This window comes from Haemaphysalis longicornis, unplaced genomic scaffold (genome assembly GCF_048455015.1).
Source record: "Haemaphysalis longicornis isolate Haplotype H1 unplaced genomic scaffold, Haemaphysalis longicornis Haplotype H1 scaffold_4, whole genome shotgun sequence".
In the NCBI taxonomy this organism is placed as follows: Eukaryota; Metazoa; Arthropoda; class Arachnida; order Ixodida; family Ixodidae; genus Haemaphysalis; species Haemaphysalis longicornis.
Genome location: NW_027526361.1, coordinates 183,751,428 through 183,769,536, shown reverse-complemented (window position 1 = coordinate 183,769,536; position 18,109 = coordinate 183,751,428). Strand labels below are relative to the sequence as shown.

The 18,109-nt window shown below is 48.1% G+C and overlaps 1 protein-coding gene across 8 annotated transcripts in view; it reads left to right on the top strand.

Moving 5' to 3' along the window:
- Positions 1-18,109, top strand: part of LOC144179555 (protein capicua homolog) — a 102,575-nt gene that overhangs the window by 34,110 nt on the left and 50,356 nt on the right. For all 8 annotated transcript variants that reach the window (XM_077707949.1, XM_077707952.1, XM_077707950.1 and 5 more), the window contains 5 exons: positions 1,111-1,247; positions 2,612-2,800; positions 4,150-4,348; positions 9,759-9,808; positions 14,952-15,087. In XM_077707949.1, the coding sequence (XP_077564075.1) occupies positions 1,111-1,247; positions 2,612-2,800; positions 4,150-4,348; positions 9,759-9,808; positions 14,952-15,087 (711 nt within the window). The remainder of the gene's footprint in view (positions 1-1,110; positions 1,248-2,611; positions 2,801-4,149; positions 4,349-9,758; positions 9,809-14,951; positions 15,088-18,109) is intronic.

Below are 18,109 nucleotides of genomic sequence, written 5' to 3'. Positions count from 1 at the left end.
AGCTTTTCCAGTATCAAATGTGCGGGCAATCCGTGAGGATTTTATTTTTTCTTTTCTGGCGGGCTGAAAGCATTACGTGCACACTTATGAAAGTGAACATGCAAAGAAAGACTTTGCGTGTTTCTTTGAGAGCTTGTGTGCGCGGTTATCGTTCTGTTGTCCACCACGTGACTCTTGGCCCATCTGCTCAGTCGCCGTTGATGTCATCTCTACTGGGCGGCTGATAGCGTGATTTTTAAATACTATTTACGCAAGTATTTTTAAGGTACTGACCCAGAGAGTGGTGTATTCGTTTTCTGCAGATGCCGACCTATCTATTTAGACCAGTTTCGGTTTGGTCCTCAGTGTCCCTTTAATCTCCCAAGAGAAGAGGGTGGCTCAAGCCAGGCAGTCTGGCTGGAGCTAAAGATTGGAAGTTTGCTGTGGAACCTGTTCTTAGCTGCCTAAAAGTGTGTGAGGCAGAAAGAAAAACAAACAGACAAAGGGCCTTATTTATAGGTTTCTATGAGCATGTGGTGTCGTGCTAAGCTTTTGTTGGCATACATATTAAGGGGACTCACCTTACTTCCTTACTGGAATAAAAATTAAGCAAGAAACACATCTTCGTTCACCTTGTTTTCACGGGATGGCAGCGGAGGACTAGCAAGGGAGTTTTTTTATTTCGGTACAGAAGTGACATATTCCCAAAATAAGCAAACTATGTGGTTGTGAGTGCTTCTATTCATTTGTAAAACTGTTCGTATTGGTGCACGATGGTTTTTAAGCCCGTGGGTCATGACATAGCAAGCCCCGTAGGAGTGTTGACAGGCGAGTCCCCCTTAACAGCCACCTCTCTATCGAAGGATCTGGCTGAGCACACCCTTAAACCTCTTCTGTGCAACTGATAAGAAAAGCAAGGAGCAAAAAAAAAGAAGTCTGTTAGTTTTGTCAGAAAAGGATTGAGAGAAGTGTGCTTACAGGGAAAGGCCAAATTGAACAGGATGTGCACGATTGCAGGTCCGGTAACTAAACTTCCAAAGGACGTGAAAAACACTTGCGTGAGCTGACTTTGCCATTGGTCTGTGGATTTGTTGTGCATTGTGTTGTCTCAACGATTATGGCCCCCCACAGGGAACGACCCGGAGGAGGGGGATGACGACGTGTTTGACTCGACCGACTCCCCGACGGCGATTGTGGTGCCCTCGGCCAAGCGGAGGACGCAGTCGCTGGGGGCGCTGCCCAAGGACGACCCCAAGAGCCCACGCAAGGTCACTGATCCCTTACTCTTCTGTCGAGCAGAGATTCTATGACCAGTGACCGCTCACAAACGACAGTTCTGGCATCGCGTCTGGCTGCTGTTTTCTTCAGGCTGACAACCACCTGCAGTAGTAATTGGCGTTTAGGAAATGCCTCTCTAAAGGCACATTCCCACTGGCGATTTGCCTCGTCGCGTGACGTCGCGCGTCGCGCGATGAGGCCTTGAGGTGGTGTTTGCACTTGCGATGAGCGATGATGCGACTGCGTTCAGCGCAGCTGCTTCCTTACTTGTACGACCTCGTTGGTGTGTCAACCATTCGCAGTCAAAGAAAATGATGTTACGCGACAAAAGCAGGTAGAAATCAAACTAAAACACATGCTACTAACCTGGAGCAATGCCGAAAGCATTTGCGGGTTGCGGGAGGAGCAGAAAATAACAAACTCAAGAAGGCTCTTTTCAACATATTATTGCACGAAGAAATGCACACACTTGCTTTCACGCCACAACACTCGCATCACGGCTCACAAATGTCGCTTCTTTTCACAGGCGCAAAGTTCTGACGCCTCCGAACTCTACACGTGTTTACCAGTCACCGATAGAACGAAGAGGCTGCAAGTCAACCTACCATCTCGCTGTCCACCTAGCTCGCTTACTTACTTACTTACTTGCACCTAGCTTGATTACTTGCTTTTACAATCCAAACACGCTTCTCCACACTGATGAGTTCCACGCTATTTGTTGATTAGTGCACGCGTACGCTGAAGCCACTGACCAAAGAACCGATGCACACGGGAAGTTGCTTGCCGGCCCGACCCGGCGGGTACAGCGATAGCGGGCCAAGCGCCTGGCTGAGCGAGCCAGCGGCGGTGGCGGCTCGTCCTCGCCCGCCCGCCCGCAGCATTTGCATACCGGATGTAAACAAACGTTCCGTTTCCGGCTACGTCAGCCTACTCCGCGGCCGTGATTGGCTTACCGGTTTTGCGGGGCCGTCGCGCGACGAGGGCATTCGGACCGAGAGCGATCTGCTCTGCCGTCGCAAAGCGACGAAAAGTGACGGCCAGCTCGTCGCTTTGCGACGTCGCTTTTCGTCGCACGACGAGGCGAATCGCCAGTGGGAATGTGCCTTAAATGTTCCCGCCGTGACAGTCGGGTCAAAATGGTGTGAGTTGAGCGTTAGTCCAGGTTCCTGTGCTACGGCCTGCCTGACAGTGCAGTGGTTCTGTTGCGCAGCAGCTACGACCGTCTAGGGCCGGTCGTAGTTGTCTGTCAGTACCGCACCCTTTTCGAGCTAGCCCTGCTTCGCTTCCACCTCGCCTAAGAGGTGCGGTGCATTGAGTCTGTCGTCGCCTCCCTCCCTGCCCCTGTCAAAAGCAGGTCGGCAAGGAGAAGGAGCACATCCGGCGGCCGATGAACGCCTTCATGATCTTCAGCAAGCGGCACCGGGCCCTGGTGCACAAGCGGCACCCGAACCAGGACAACCGCACCGTCAGCAAGATCCTGGGCGAGTGGTGGTACGCACTCAACCCCTCCGAGAAGCAGCAGTACCACGACCTCGCCTTCAAGGTACTGCCTCTGCTGATGCCACCCTGCCTCCGCTGTGCCGGAAAGGGGTGCGCAGTCTCTTTTTCTGGATGGTGGCGCACAGTGGGAGGCTAATCCTTCGTCAGTTGATGTTGCTACCTGATGATACTCCGCGGTTCCCAAGCCTCCTTTACCGTGTCAAAAAAGCCTGAACGGAACAACAGTGTAAATGCGCCTCTTGCACGCGGTTCGTGCGCTTCGGCATTGCGCAGGCAACTTTTTCACGCCAGCGTCGGCGATTCCACACGCGTGGCAGCTTCTACTGCTTTTAAGTTCTACCAGTTCTACCTCGGTATGATGAGCGCGGCAGTGGGAGGAGCCTGACGACTTGCCCCGATGGGGAGGCGCACTCTTCATGGTGGCCGCCGGAGATGTTTAGGCTTACCACGGTGGCGGATGTTTGATTGGCGCTTTCCCTAGCGGCACGGATAATGCTTTATAGTGTCGTTTTCAACCACATTATAAGCTCCTTTCCTGCACAAGCGTCTTCGTTTGTGCCTTCAGTAATATCTCAGAGCGGTTAGGAGCGGTCGCTGGAGCTACATGCACCTCTTCGCGGCTGGTGACGTTGCCGCCGCCAGTCGCATAATGCGCAGCATGCGGGTGGTATTCGTGGCAGCATTAGCGCGGCGCATTTTCGCGAGCAGAAAACGCCCCATGCGCCCACACTTTTAGACCATAACCATCAGAACGAGGGTGCAAAGCTGTACCCACCTCGTAGCACCCCCGATTTCTCGTTTCTCTTGCCGTTATTAGCGGTAGACGGTTCAACTTCAATTCTGAGTCGACCCTCCAACATTGGGTTGCCAAATTTGAAAAAAGGGGTCGACCTACAATCGTGTAAATACGGAGTGAAGTCGGACTTGGGGCAGTTTGGGTGGTGAAAGGTTCACTAGGGAGCACGGGAATCATTGGGAGGTGTGTGACACTCGGCAATTTGATTGCTTCACTTTCTGATTGCTGTTAGTTGTCCTGCTAATTAGTTCACAGAGTGCAGCAAAGTTTGGCTTGTGACAACTGTGCCAGGTCCTTTTGTAGCGACACATTTGTGTGAAGCCAAGACCACAGTTTCTTGAGACTCTGCAGTTTCCTTTGACCAGTGTCACAGCTGTCATCCTGTCTTGACTTCTAAAGATGTCGCCAAGTGTTGCAGAAAATGTACACGAGGAACAGATGATGCGTGTCTTTTTGCGGGAGATCGCAGGTTTTTGTCTTCTGGGTTGCCCCAACCCCCGCCTGCTCCCCCGGAATCTTCCAGGAGCAAGATGATGTTTGTGTTTGCGTGAGAGGCCGCAGGTCTTCTGTCTGCTGAGGGTTAATTGCGTGTGCAGGTGAAGGAGGCGCACTTCAAGGCGCACCCGGACTGGAAGTGGTGCAGTCGGGATCGCAAGAAGTCCTCCACCTCTGGCTGCAAGGACCTGGTGCGCAAGTGCCTCAGCACCTCTGACGACCTGGCTGCCCACCTGGCCTCTGTGGGGGAGGGGGACAGCAGCGGAGGAGGAGGGGGAGGAGGCGGCACTGCCAGCAATGGTGGGTGGCAGCGCCATTGTGGGTCCGCTTGTCTGTGCAAGGGTGTCGGGGATAGTGATGGTGTTCTACCACAGCATGGTGTTTGTTTGCAAAAGGACTCAGCATCCGCAGGTTATCTTGTAGAATCTGTAATTTTTAAATGAATACAGTGTAGATTGCTTGTAAAGTATGCTGCGGGAGCCACGACAATCTGCACTATAAACAAAACATGCGCGAATCCGACCACATCGCAACCTACGTTTCAATCATTCTTTGTTTGTCATCACTCGACCGAACACTACTTAAAAACAGAAGCGCGGTCTTTATTTTGTATTTTTTTCCTGCATCAGACGCTGCTCCACGGTCTTACAAACTGCCACGGTGGATTTTATACTTTGTGTTAATGTTTTAAAGGATCTGCGTTTTTTAGCGTTTAGAAAAACAAATGCCACAGGTAAGTAAAAGCTTGGCGTATGTTGGCAAGCCAACGTGATAAAGGAAGTCGGATTTTAAAAAATTTTTTTTCATCCGCGCCTTGAGTTTGCAATGCCTCTGTTCGAATTTGTGAAATTTCAAAAGTTTACACGTGCTTTTTTGGTGCGTATACAGACGCAGCTTAATCAGGCACACACAGAAAACAGTGACAGTTATTGTTTCACAGAACCGGCTTCATCATTAAACTCCTCTATTGAAATGTGTACCGTGACCTTCGTTTGTAAGTGACGTGCATCAATTCAGCTTTGTTATACCTTTCAAAAGGGCATTAAGTGTAACTGTCTTGCTACACAACACCGGCTGCATGAGCACAGCAATCACGGCACACGCTAAAGGTTATGTTTCTGAAGACAGGATACGAAAGGCCAGATTTTGATTTGCATATGGGGTGAGCTTAGATTATCTTTTGTCCATAGTAAAATGAAAGGCACTGGCTATGTTACAGGTTTAAAAGTTTAGCCAACTAAAAAAGAAAAAAAAAGACTGTCCTTGAGGGGGATTTGAATCGCGGTATTTTGCGTAGGAGTCGAGTACTGTATCCGTTGCGCCACGATGGATGGGTAACGCTTGCAGCGCTCCTAAACGGTTCGACCGCTTTTTTTTTGCCTCACTTTTAATACCTGGGCCCTATGGGCGTTTGAACCACTCTTATCTTCTAGTTCACTCTAACAACGCTCTGAATGGGGCTTAGCTTGTCTTGGCTCCACATGTAGTCAAGATGTAGGCCTGATGTCAATGGCAGTGCGGCTTGCCTAATGAAAGCGAAAATTGAACGCAGTTTTGATATTCGTTCCCCCTGAATACTTCGAAATATCGAAATTTTAAATTCGAGTCAAACCGAATTCGAATATTCGTTCGAATATTCGAAGTGCCCGAATATTCGCACAAGCCTACCAGAAAGCTTTATTTTTTTTTTACCTGCCGCGGTGGCTCAATGGCTAAGGCGTTGCGCTGCTGAGCACGAGGTCGCGGGTTCGATTCCCGGCCGCGGCGGCCGCTTTTCTGATGGAGGCGAAAAGCAAAAACGCCCATGTGTACGAGATTTCGGCGCACGATAAAGATCCCCAGGTGGTCAAAATTAATCCGGAGCCCTCCACTACGGCGCGCCTACGGCGCGCCTCATCGCCTGCGTTGCGTCGGCGCGTTGAACCCCAGAATGAAGCTTTATTTTTACTGTTATAATGCTCAAAATAGGGGGACTTGTGTAGTTCTTTAATTTTGATGGTAGATATACATTTTTTTTTGTGTGTAAAACTGATATATTCAAATTTATTCCCCCCTTTTTATTTGGTTTTGTAACCGCTCATGTAAAAAACTGCTGGAGGGATGCAGCTGAACAAGGTAGCAGTAAACTGTGCACATGTCAAGGAGTGCAACAAGACGTAACACCATCATTCTATCTGGTCTTTAGCAGAAGTTACGACCGTTTCGTAACTTTCGATGATTATTTCCCCCCGTGTGAAGGCTGTGCAGGCGTGCTGCCGGCGTGTAGAAAGAACAAATTCTATACATGCCATACTGGTCAAAGTACCCGCTTTACGCTCATATTTCCCCTTTGGTCATTGAAACAGCTGATACGAAATAATATGATGACGGACAGCTGTGAAATCGAAAGTTAGACCAGTTGGACTGCACACAGCCACAGGCAGATTGCACACAATGGATGGGGAACAACTTGAGGCATTTCTTACCTTTTTCATCTAATGGAACGGGAACGATGCATGTGTGGGAATAATAAAAAAAAACCCGAGTTTTTTTATTACGTAAAAAAAAACTGACGAGGGCAGACTTGCCTCGAGGTGTACCACTTTGCGTATTCGATAGAGCTGTTGTTCAATCTCACCGGAGGCGCGTTTATCGGCAGCGGCCTTGTTTTTGACAATAGAGCAGACCATCTGCTTAGACAGGCCTCTACTTGTGGCAATGTCGACCTGTTTTTCCCTGTGTTCGACAGCGTTAATTATGCTCGGTTTATCCGACACTGAAATCGGCTACCCTGCCGCTCATGCCGCTGGTCACACACAACCAAAAAAAAAAAGCCACTGGCACTGGCATGGCTTGGCTGCGCCAACAACCCGACTGCCAGCAATGTTGCCAGACATAAGTTTTCTTGCTAGACTAAACAAAGAAGAAGCATATCGAGTGCCGGACCCGCGAAAGTCCGCTACAAACATTCAGTCGAAACAATTTTCGCCTAAAATGTAGTCTGTTGTAGCCGATAGTCTGCTCTAGCCGGGTCGGTTATGAGCAAAGTGGACTCCATTTAAAATGCATGGAAGCCAGACAAACGAACAGAGATGGTCTGTTGTAACCAAAAGTTCTTTGTTTCCGGATCCGCTGTAATGAGTGTAGACTGTATTCTTGTCAGCAATATACAGGGGTGAGACAGCTGCGCATATTGTGCAGTTTTGATACAAATTTGTTTTCGTGCGCCAGGCTGCTCCAAAAGCTTGAAAATTGCAAAAATTGCACCAAACTGCTCCAAAACAGTCTGAGAGCCAAGGATTTTAACGTTCCCGTCAGTTTCACTGGGGGAAAATGCTTAGTGGCGGCATAATTTTCCAGCACCCCCAAGGTGATGCTGTATGTAAAGGTTTAATTGATTGATCATTCAAAAAAAGAAAAACCCACATAAAATTGTCCCCGAGATGGTTTTAAATGCAGAGCATTTCAGTAACTCACAATGTCACCTGCGTTGACGTCCGTAGTCCGCACCGCACCCCTCCCTACTATATAAAAAAAAAAAATACTATCCGGCGCCCGGTTTCGATCCCTCGACCCTGCGGGCGGAACGCAATATACATGGTGCTCTACCCACTGCGCCACAAAGCCGACACAGAATGGAACTACGAACGCGCCTTATATCGTTGACTCATTCAAATTGCTGCTGATGAGCGCTCTCTCGTCAGCAGTTGCCACAAGTGCAACAACATTAACGTAATGCAAACTACTTAACGTCGTGCGCCCCCGGAAATGCTCTGATCGTGCCCCTCGCGAGGGGGATGTTTGACTGCGTCTTCTCTCGGTCGCGGGACCCGTGGCGCCATCTGGCGGAGGCGCGGCACAACTCGTAGCACTTTTTTTGAAAAAGCGCCTCGAAAGCGCGGCAAATATGAAATAGGGGTGATGCGCTTTCGAGGCAATCCGCCGACGCGGCTGCTTTGTGTACAGACTCGGCGGCGAGCGTCCCGGGATTCTGGTGTTTCCGAATGTCACAGTGTCGGGTTGCGGAAGTTAAATTCTGTGAGTTTTTTTAAGTTTTCCTATCGAAAACCATTGCAAAGTCTTGTAGAAAAAATACTTATGTTTACTGAGGTGCTAAACTACTTGTGTGAGTTAATGAAAAAACAGAAATTTTCGGAGCTCTGTATTTCCGGAACGACATTACTGGGCGATCATGGTGTGGGGAAGATGGGAAAACATGGCCTCCGGCCGAGGAAGTTGCTCGTGGTTCAGGCAGAGTGCTCTTCGCCAATTTCTACCATGGTTTTGGTTAGGGGATGGCTGGGATTACATTTAGTCATTTGATGTGTTGCGGGAAGTTGCGCGACTCGAAAGACGGGAGTTCGGCAAAAACAATGTGGTTGCCGCGAATTCGCCGTGTCTCGGCCTTGAGTGTGAGGCGGGGTGTGTGCTTGAAGTGAAATTTCAGACTCATGGCGGTGTTATAAAATGCCAAGTTATTGCTGCCTTTGACAGCGAGCGAGCGGCGGGAATGGGACGATTAGTGGCGGCGCAGGCTACACCGCCGTAAAATGTTCAAGCAGTGTCCGATAGCGGGACAGGCTATTATTGCACGCTAGTAATAATGGTTAACCTATCTAAAGTGAAATCTAATTCCAAGCAGGAGGTGGCTAAACATACCGCCGTTACTCAAATTACGATCGTAGTGAACGCGCACCTTGGGGTTTGAAATGAGAGGGGCGACGACTGTCACCTCGCTTTGCGCAACTTTTGCCGTGGCTCTACACTTGGGCGTAAAGCCGAGTCTGGGATAACAAAAATAATAATTTCGCCATTCACTTGATAATAAAAATGCCTTACCATTGCTTAGTTTTTCAATTCGATATTTTCAACGGTGCTCCACGCTACCTATGCATTGAGCCTAAGAATTTAAAAATGGTTTGTAAAAAGGTAGCGCAGTTCGTACCTTGTGATACTCTGTTAGAACAAACTATTGAAAGGCTGTTTCAGTGATAGGTACATTCAAAATTGATTAAAAAATGCACTCCCCCCCCCCCCCCCCCCCCCCTTTGAGTTGCCAAAAAAATTTTTTTGGCTCCTAAGGTGACATAATAAATGCCGTTCTTCTGCTCCAAATCAAGGTTCTTCTGCTCCAAAATCGTGATTTCGCTGCTCCAGAAACTGCTCCCAAATGTGGTTCGGCTGTTTCACCCCTGAACATAACTTTTTTAGAAAAATTTACAGCAGGCATCAATGGAGCATAAAATTCGCGAATTGCGCCTCCTAAATATTTTCGTAGATAGACATTGCAAACTTTGGGCGAGGCGCACGGGCATGTCCCACCTGGTCGTTTTCCAAAATATTTTACGGTTACACAAAATATTTCACAGGGAAAATTTTGGTGCATATGTACATTACAATAATCGGGTAATGATATTAAAAATTTTTCAAGCGAACTGAAGAGGTCGACGAGCCACCCTTTTGTTTGATCTTATCTGAAATCACCCAACCAACTTCTGGCTACAGCGAACCATTTCTGTTGGTTTGTTTGGCCTGTGCGCATATAGTTTGAGGTCACGTGCACATTGGGTAAAAAGATTTTCACGCAACAGGGTAACTGTGTTTCTTTTGGCCTACACATAGCCCTTTCCAGCTGCTCGTATTTAATTTTGTTTGTGCAGATCAGCCATGCTAGTTATTGGCAGAACTGCAGTGCCACCTGTGTTGACTTTTGCATTGCTTCTGTCCGCAGAAAGTGCAAAGGATGACCCCAGTGGCTCCAAGAACGGCGACAGCAGCAGTGTGAGTCGCCGCGTTCCTTGTCTCCTCATTTTTGTTTTTTCTAATGCGCAGACATTTCTGCATAGACTCCACGAGATCACACTTCTGCCGCATACGAAAATGACAGTGATGGCAGTTTCCTGCATCCTTCGTATTTTCATGTAAAAGCACTTTTATTGCCTTTGGAACACCGTATTTCCAGCTATGCATTTGTGTAATAGAGTGAAGCTGACTTCATTGTACAACCCACCATAGACTCTTTGGAGGTGTTTAGTAAAACGGCGTGAGGACCATCATACTTTGATATGAGACTTCTTTTGTTGCCCCTGAAAGAATGTCTTCCTAGCAAGGCACTTGTGTTTAGCGTAAAAAACTGCCCTAAAGGGGCTTTCTGTATAGTGTTTCACAGGGATACATTGGCTCTTACCCAGATGGCTTCAGTACCCGGTTGGGGTTATACAGCACCTGGAAAGATATCTGCCCAGCAAGGTACCGATGCATAGCAGTGAACCTGACTTTAAAGGGGCTGGTTGCAGACCGGTATTTACCTCCACGCCGGCCATACGACACCTTGGTCTTGTGACACTTTCGCGCGGTCCCTTGAAAGTTGTATTATCAGGGTTCCAATGTACTGCGTTTGCATTTACACAGCTCAAGATTCGGGACAAGCATGCGATGAGAAGAAATCTGCTTGGAGTTGAGAACGAAATTCGATGGATGCATGTTGACGTTCGCTGTCAGTTATAAGAGCTTCCACTTGCGGTTTATCATCATCTTCTGACCTATTGTTGCCCTGCTTGCAGGAATGAGGTGCGATGGGCTAAAATCGTGTCTGGCAAGCTTTCACTGAGGAATTGTCACTCGACAAAGAGTTCGGTTCCAAGCGCCTCCTGCATTGCAGCACCACCGAATGTTTTTTTTTAAAAGAAACAGTACCAGATGCCTCAGAGAGTACAGTTGTACTTAGAAGCAACACTAGACGTCTGAAAACGCCATGCACCGAAACAAAACTGGCCGGTGAACAGCCGACGTTGTGCAAGGCCAATTTAAGGGGGGACGCGGGGATCAGATTTCGGAAAGTGACCAAAAAATCGTTTTTTCGGAACTCACATTTTCGGATTGCACGTTTTATATTCTATGCGTTCACAAAGTTTCCCCGCCGCAAACGATCGCGAAGTGTCAAAGAAAAATATTTATATCGGCTGAGGTGGCAAAATATTTCCTCAAAATGACGAAAACACGGCAATTTTCGCAGCGCTGTATCTCCGGAACGACGCTACCGGGCGCCGCCATCTTGGTCGCGTTAGATCGGCCGACTCTTTAACTTTCGTTTTCCGGTCGCTCCTTTTGTCATCGCTCGCTCACAAACGCACAAACGGCAGAAAGAGAAAGATAGTGAAACGAAGCAACCGATAGATGGTAACACGCGATTGGCTGTCCGGCCGCGTTTTTAGATACGGCTCTCCTGATTGGGCGCCGCCATGCCAGCAAAAACATGGCCGCCGGGCTGCTGCGCATTTTACGCGCACTGCGCTCCCGATGTTTTCAAGGTTTCCCGGTCGACTCGGTAGCAGTTTACTCGTTTTATCTGTTGCGGTACTGAACAGTGACATTACTGTTATCGCGGCGATAATGTTGAGATCGTGCGCCAGATAGGGAGGTGCGCGGCTCGAAAGACGCATCGAAAACGTGCCCGCTACGTCGCCGTGGTCTGTCCTTGAGTGGGAAGCGCGGTGCGTGCGCCTACAATTACGGTTCGTGAAGCGAACTTTTGGACGCATTGTGAGCATTGCGATGTTATAAAACGCTGAGTTATTGCTGTGTTGCACAGCGTGCTCGCGAGCTTCGGGAATGGAATGACCGACTCGGCAGAAGTTGCGGAGCGCGCTGCATTGGCGCGACGTGTTCGGGCAGCGGCCGATTGCGGGATCGGTTGCTATTGCACGCGAGTAATAATAATTGATGTACGGGAAGTGAAATTTAATGTGAAAAGCGAAGTTATCAACCATATCAAGGTTACCCAAATTACGATCGTGGGGAACGCGCGCGTAGGGAATTGTAGAACGGGGGGGGGGGGGGGGGGGGGGGGTGCAATGAACCGTCACCTAGCTTATTTGAGAAACTTTTGCCGTGGCTCTAAACTAGTTCGTACAACGAAGTCTGGGATTACAAAATAATATTTTCAGTGTTAAATAAATTAGAAAAGACGCCGTAAGGGTGCAGCATTCACAATTCGATATTTTTATTGGGTTTTCTATTTTCGCAATGTTTGCAACGTTCTGTTGTCTATTTTGAAATGATTGATTCTCCTGAAGGTGAAGAGCATGGTATGCTAATAATAATCAATGTTGTAATTGTGTAAAAAGTCTATACTCTGCTTTCAAATAGCTCATCTTATGCTTGTGATGCCCAGATATACCTTTTTGACACCGAACAGCCTCATGTACTAAGCTGTAGCTTTGGCAATGTTATGAAACCCAGAAATCTGCTGAAAGTCTACTGGAACATTAATATAAAACGAAACCATGCCTTACTCTTCATTTTGGAGACAGTTATGCATTAGGCATACATCAAGTAAAGTTTAGGTACCCTAGTAGCCCATAGCAAACTTTGTGGTACACTAGGTGTAAAACTGGTGCTTCTGCCATCTGAAGGCCTGCACATGAAAACCTTCAATTGGCCAGGAAGGCCTCCCAGATGCACCAAATCGAAGGGCAAAGGTCTTTGAGGTTGTTCCCAAGCAAGGACAGCAAGGACTATGCTGCTGGTGCAGTTCGAAAAATCGTGAAGTCTTCGTAAACTTCAAGAGCCGTTTTCTCAAAAGTGCGTTTTACGAGTTCTTCGTTGCTCGTGGAAAGGATAGCATGGCAACCACTGGGCGGATTTCGACACTGCTTGTTTTATTTCAATCCTTGAAGAGTTCTGCAGGGTATGACATTCTCGGATTTTCAGTTTAGGGCCTAGATATTTTTTTAAGTGACATCTACGGCCAAGTCAGCTGTATACTACTGGTTACAGGTGAAAATAATGTTTTGTGTAAAAAAAATGAATGGTGTAAAAAAAATTCGAAGAATGTCATACCCTGTAGTGTTCTTTTGACTACAATTTAAAAGTATTCTGAACTTCCTACCATATGTCAATACCTTGCTAGGCTTTCCACGAGCGGGCAACATGTACACCTCTGTAACACAAAAACTACTGAAGGTATCATTATTAAATTTCAAAATTCACCATTTGGAGTGTTTTCCAATGTGCCTACCAAATTTCATTACTCTATGTCAAAAAATAAAAAAGTTTGCTTCGATCCCCACCTCCCCCCTTAAAGCACTCTCTTTGTCTAAACTGATATCCGACGACTCGGTGTATCGTTTGATTTTTAGCGGGAGCTCTTATCACAGAATTGAGGAGTGGGTGAAGTGCTTTTATCACGAAATCACGAGTGGCATGCTTTTTTCGGGGAACAGTAGCGGGCGACAGAGCTGCCATGGCAAATTGGCTTGAAGATGGATAACTGCGTAGTAGCACCAAATATGAATTCCGCAATGCAAAAATGAAAGTGAAACTGCTGGAAACTGGCTGAAAATTCCATTTCCACGCGTTAAACATTTGGGGGACCTTCAGCAATAAGCCTTGGGAGGATAAAACTACTCGAGCTTCAAACCAAAGCTCTGTAGTGAATAGCTGGCGTCATTTTCAGGTAATCATCACCACTCAGTGCTGTCAGATTACAAAGCTGACAACATAATTTGATATTTGACTTGGTGGGAACCTTTTGAGACTGAAAGTTTGATGTTAATGTGAAATAATCACAAGCAGCACGCTTTTCCTCAAAAGCAGCAGCACACCTCCTTTCGCAACAACATACACACTTAAACTTGCAAAAATGGTCGTCAAAAATCGCAGTGTTACTAGAGCGGGAAATTTTAAACCGATTGAAAATGTGAAGTGCCCAGGCTAACCATTGGGGACCACTAAGTGCGCAAGGAATGTCTACAATATGCTGAAATCTGCTGTTTATAGATTATCTATCACCAGTGATTGATCTGGATAGGCGCGGCAACAAAAGAGTTAAACTCATGAGTGTTGGGATGCTTTTATTTTTTTTTTTTCCTATCTCACCGCAGTTTCTCATGCAATGATGCGTGCCCGTCTTCAATAAAAAAACTGAAAGAAGTGCAGCCACGTTTTATGGAATGCCCAGTACACAACACACCTGCAGCTCTTACGTGCCGGGCTGCAGAAGAATGCGGATTCTCGGTGTCGGTGTTTATGGAGTACAGTGCTGAGTTTTGGAATTTTAACTGGCAACAACACATGAGTGCATGAACTTGAGGGTCCTTGATACAGTACTTGGTGGCGACTGATTATATAGAAAAAGAAGAAAAGCAACACCTGATGCCAGGAGGAAGGGCGCTGATGTGTGATGATGTGTTGCTGGTGTGTCAAAATGTCAAACTGAATTTTCCCATGTAGAAAATGTCATTTTATGGCTGTAATACTTTGTTCTGCTCTTTTTTCCTTCTCAACTGCACGTCTTTGTCCCATTTGGACTGTGGTCGTACAGGTGGTCTTTTGGAGGATCTGTATGGTGTGTGGTCGATCATTTTATTTGGCTCTATTGTTTTTGACACGAAAGTGTTTTATTCAAGGATTCTTGGAAATTTCACTTGCGTCGTATCCGTCACGGCAATGACTCCAGTACAACGGAGCAAGCGGCCTGTAAAGGGTGCACCCCTGCACACAGGGTCTTCTTGCGGGGAAGCAACCTTTAGTACTAAAGAGTACGTTATACTTGGGGTTGTTTGTTTTCGGGTTTTATATTTTAACACGAAAGTGATTGATGTCTGGATACACCAAGATTTCACTGACGTCATATCCGTCGCAAAAATGACGCCAGTACACCTTTGCCGAAGCGACCTGCCAGCAGGACGTCGCTCGCCAAGCACACCCACGAGACAGCCGCCGACCCACACATCATGCTCAGCTGCAGATTTCGCTGCACATTTCACTTTAATGTTTTACTGATTCCTATGACAGAGGAATCAACCACAGTTTTTTTAGTTTTTTCTGCCTAAATATATTTGTTACTCGTTGCTGGGGAGAGTAACACTGGCACTGTTCCGGTGAAAAGTGTTGTCCTCCCTCTCCTGCGGTTGCATTGCAGAAGCCGGCGGTTGGGCTCTCCTGGTCGGAGTCTGGTGCGGGGTCGCCCATGGGCAGCGTGTCGGTGGGGAACAACAATGACAAGGACGGGGACGCGTCCAGCGACGACGAGCGCATGATCATCTGCGAGGACGAAGGTGGGTGCCTGCTTTTTAATAACGGGACCCTCTGACTTTGAGAGGGGAAAGGTCTCCACAAGCCACTGCGCAGGTAAACCTCGGTGCAAGAGATGTGCTTTGCTTTGTTATGATGAAGTTTCTTTGCATTGAGGTTGTGGACCTAGAATACAGAAACTAAAGCGCTAAGTTGGGCGAATTGGTTACTGACAGGAGTTTATCGTACTAGTGAACATTAAGACAGGGACAAAGCTGAAGAGGAGACGAAACACACGCTAGAACTTCAACTCGGTTTATGCCACATAAACAGGAAAACACCAAGAAGTACATGAAATTTGAAGGGTTATCGTAAAAACGCAGTGAGAACAAACAAAACACTATCGCTCATATCACAGGACACATTACAGGTCCTGTCCATATCACATGGAAAAAATTTAACCGACACGTGCAAACAGCCTTCATCCTTCACCCACGCTCAACCACCTTCCCCTCGAAAAAATTGATTTCCTTTGCGGATAGTGCCAACGGCGGTGCGCTGACGCATACTTCCCCCTCTCTTCCTATCCTTGGCACCTGCTTGGCTGTCGGTGTAGCGCACTCATGAGCCTAGACGTGGCATCCACCAACTCGTGTAGCACAGTAGCTTGTCAGTAGCTCCAAGCACTGTGAGTTTGCTCGGGGCTTTGCCGTCCAGGACTTCAGTGTCACTTGGTGCATCCCCTTGCGAGTTTCCCAGCATGGTGGAGTCGTCTGTCACAGCTTTGGTAGCAGTGGGGCTCCAGGTTCCAGTCCAAAGAAACTGTCAGGAGCGGCCCCTTCATTTTCCAGCACCTCCATGTTTTGCCAAGGCCAGTCTGATTGCATTCTTCGCCGTGTCAGAGTACGTCAATAGCTGACGGAGCCGCTTCGTCGGCCTCTGTGCTATGGTGCACTAGAACAGAGAGGTGTGTCGTTTGGGGCGGTCCCTTTCGCGATGAAAACTTCTGCTGAGGAACTCCTGCTGTAAGCAGGAGCTCCCCTGGTGGCCGTTCCTTACCAGCTGGCTTCATAAGTTTTGTTTGTTAAATTAATCCTTTCTTACTGCCTTAAAGGGGCCCTGAAAGGCATTTTGAGCACACTAAATGAACTAGCGCAATCGCTAGATTGGGTCGCCAACGTCACCTGTGCCAAGTATTACTCTTTTACGCGCAGCGGAAAGCTCACACTTTTGTTGCAAAGTTTGTCGCTTTTTTCTCACCCTTTCCTTCGTGTTTTTGGACGCCGCCATCTTCACATGTCTACATCATCGATTCCCAGATGTTCGTCATGAGCTAGACATCCTGCTATTGGGCGGCTTTTTCACGCACTTCCGGCAAAGAGATGAGTCGTCTGCTCAGCGTCGGCTCGCCGGCTGATCTGCCAGCGGAGTGCCGGAGTGCTTTGACATTTTACGACAAACGAAACAAGAGTAAACAAACGCTTAACCGTTTGTATTGAATGCAACACGGCCATAACACGACGTGGATTTTATCTTACGTGAGTACGTACCATAAAGAAAGTCCCGTGGCACTTCTTTGGTGCAATCGCAGAGAACGCCCTGAGCCGAATGCCCGGGTTTGACGCGTACATTTTATTCAACTTCAAAACAATCCAGAGATGCGTTTCGAACGAACGCAACGTCACAACATGCGTTGCAAGTCTGAACCGCGATTGACAGACGATGAGTTGCCTCCTCCTGCCCGTCGTAAATTCGGCACTCACCTCACACCCGGTTTGCGGGGACAAGCAGCAAGTCACAACTCTGGCGCGCAGGCGAGAAGGCTTTTAGCCAGGCACACTGCACATACCCCATGCGAGGTTGAGTGGTACGTCGTTCGAGAAAGATAATCCAGACCATGGGAAGCGCTATCCACCCGCAGAAGTACAATGTCGCATTTCATCGCGAAACGAACGCGTCCACAACACACAGGAGGCGATGCACACACACACACACAGCTTCGGTCGCTGCATTGGCTTAGCTGCAAGCTTCGTTCGGACAATCAGCGATGCTACGACGATACAGAGCTGCGTGAGGACGACGTGCTAACCACTTCACGTATTTAAAAACACAGGGGCACAGAACTAGGTTCATCGGAAGCAAAAAATCTTTCCTCCATTATAGTGCCTGAAATATACTGGCTAGTGTGCCGAGGGCGGGCTCCAGGCGGGCGCCGGGAGCGATGTACGCGGCCGTCTGCCGCTTGGGGCGCTGCCGTGCGGGAGTGTGCGCGTTCATCCGGCCCGAGCAGATCGCGCTGTTACCTCCGAGCTGCGTAGCAGACGGCAGCGGCAGAACTTTCCATTCCCGCTTGCGACGAAAGCGAGCGAAAGCGACGGGAATTCTGTCGCGCAACCAAAATTTGTCCCGACCATTCGACAAAAACGATCGTCGCGCGACAAAGCGACGGAATTCCTGCCGCTCTCACTCTCTTTCGTCGCAAGTGCGAACGGGCCTTTATGCGCAATCTCCGCCCCACATAAAACAAGCTCTTGCTTGTCGCCTGAGCATACGGTTGATATCTGACTACGATACACTGTGCTTGCCAGTGTATTTAAACGATGTCACTAGGTTTGAAACGTACGCGCTCGGCGTGCATCTTTGTAAACGCAAGCGGTTTCACATACGCACGCTATTTTGCTGCTAATAGAGTTTTAGTACAGCGTTTGTGGCCTTTGCATACGCTAAACGCTAAATTTTTGCGTCCCGCTACGTGACACCGCGATGGGAGTTTTAGTAGAGCGTCTCATCAGTTTGGCGTAGCGACACACTAATGCATACGGCGCCATCTGTCAAATGTTTTCCGAAATGTCTCGCCGGCTGATCTGCTAGCGGAGTGCCGGAGTGTTTGGACATTTTACGACTATCCAAACAAGTGCAAACAAACGCTTTCCCGTCAGTGTTGAATGCAACACATGGGTGCAGCTTGTCAGAACACGGGTTCTCGCTGATCGAGTGCAGCGTTGGTTTGCTCTTCGCCTTCACGTTCATCGCCGCTGATAAAGCGATCCGATCCGGCGCGTTTTG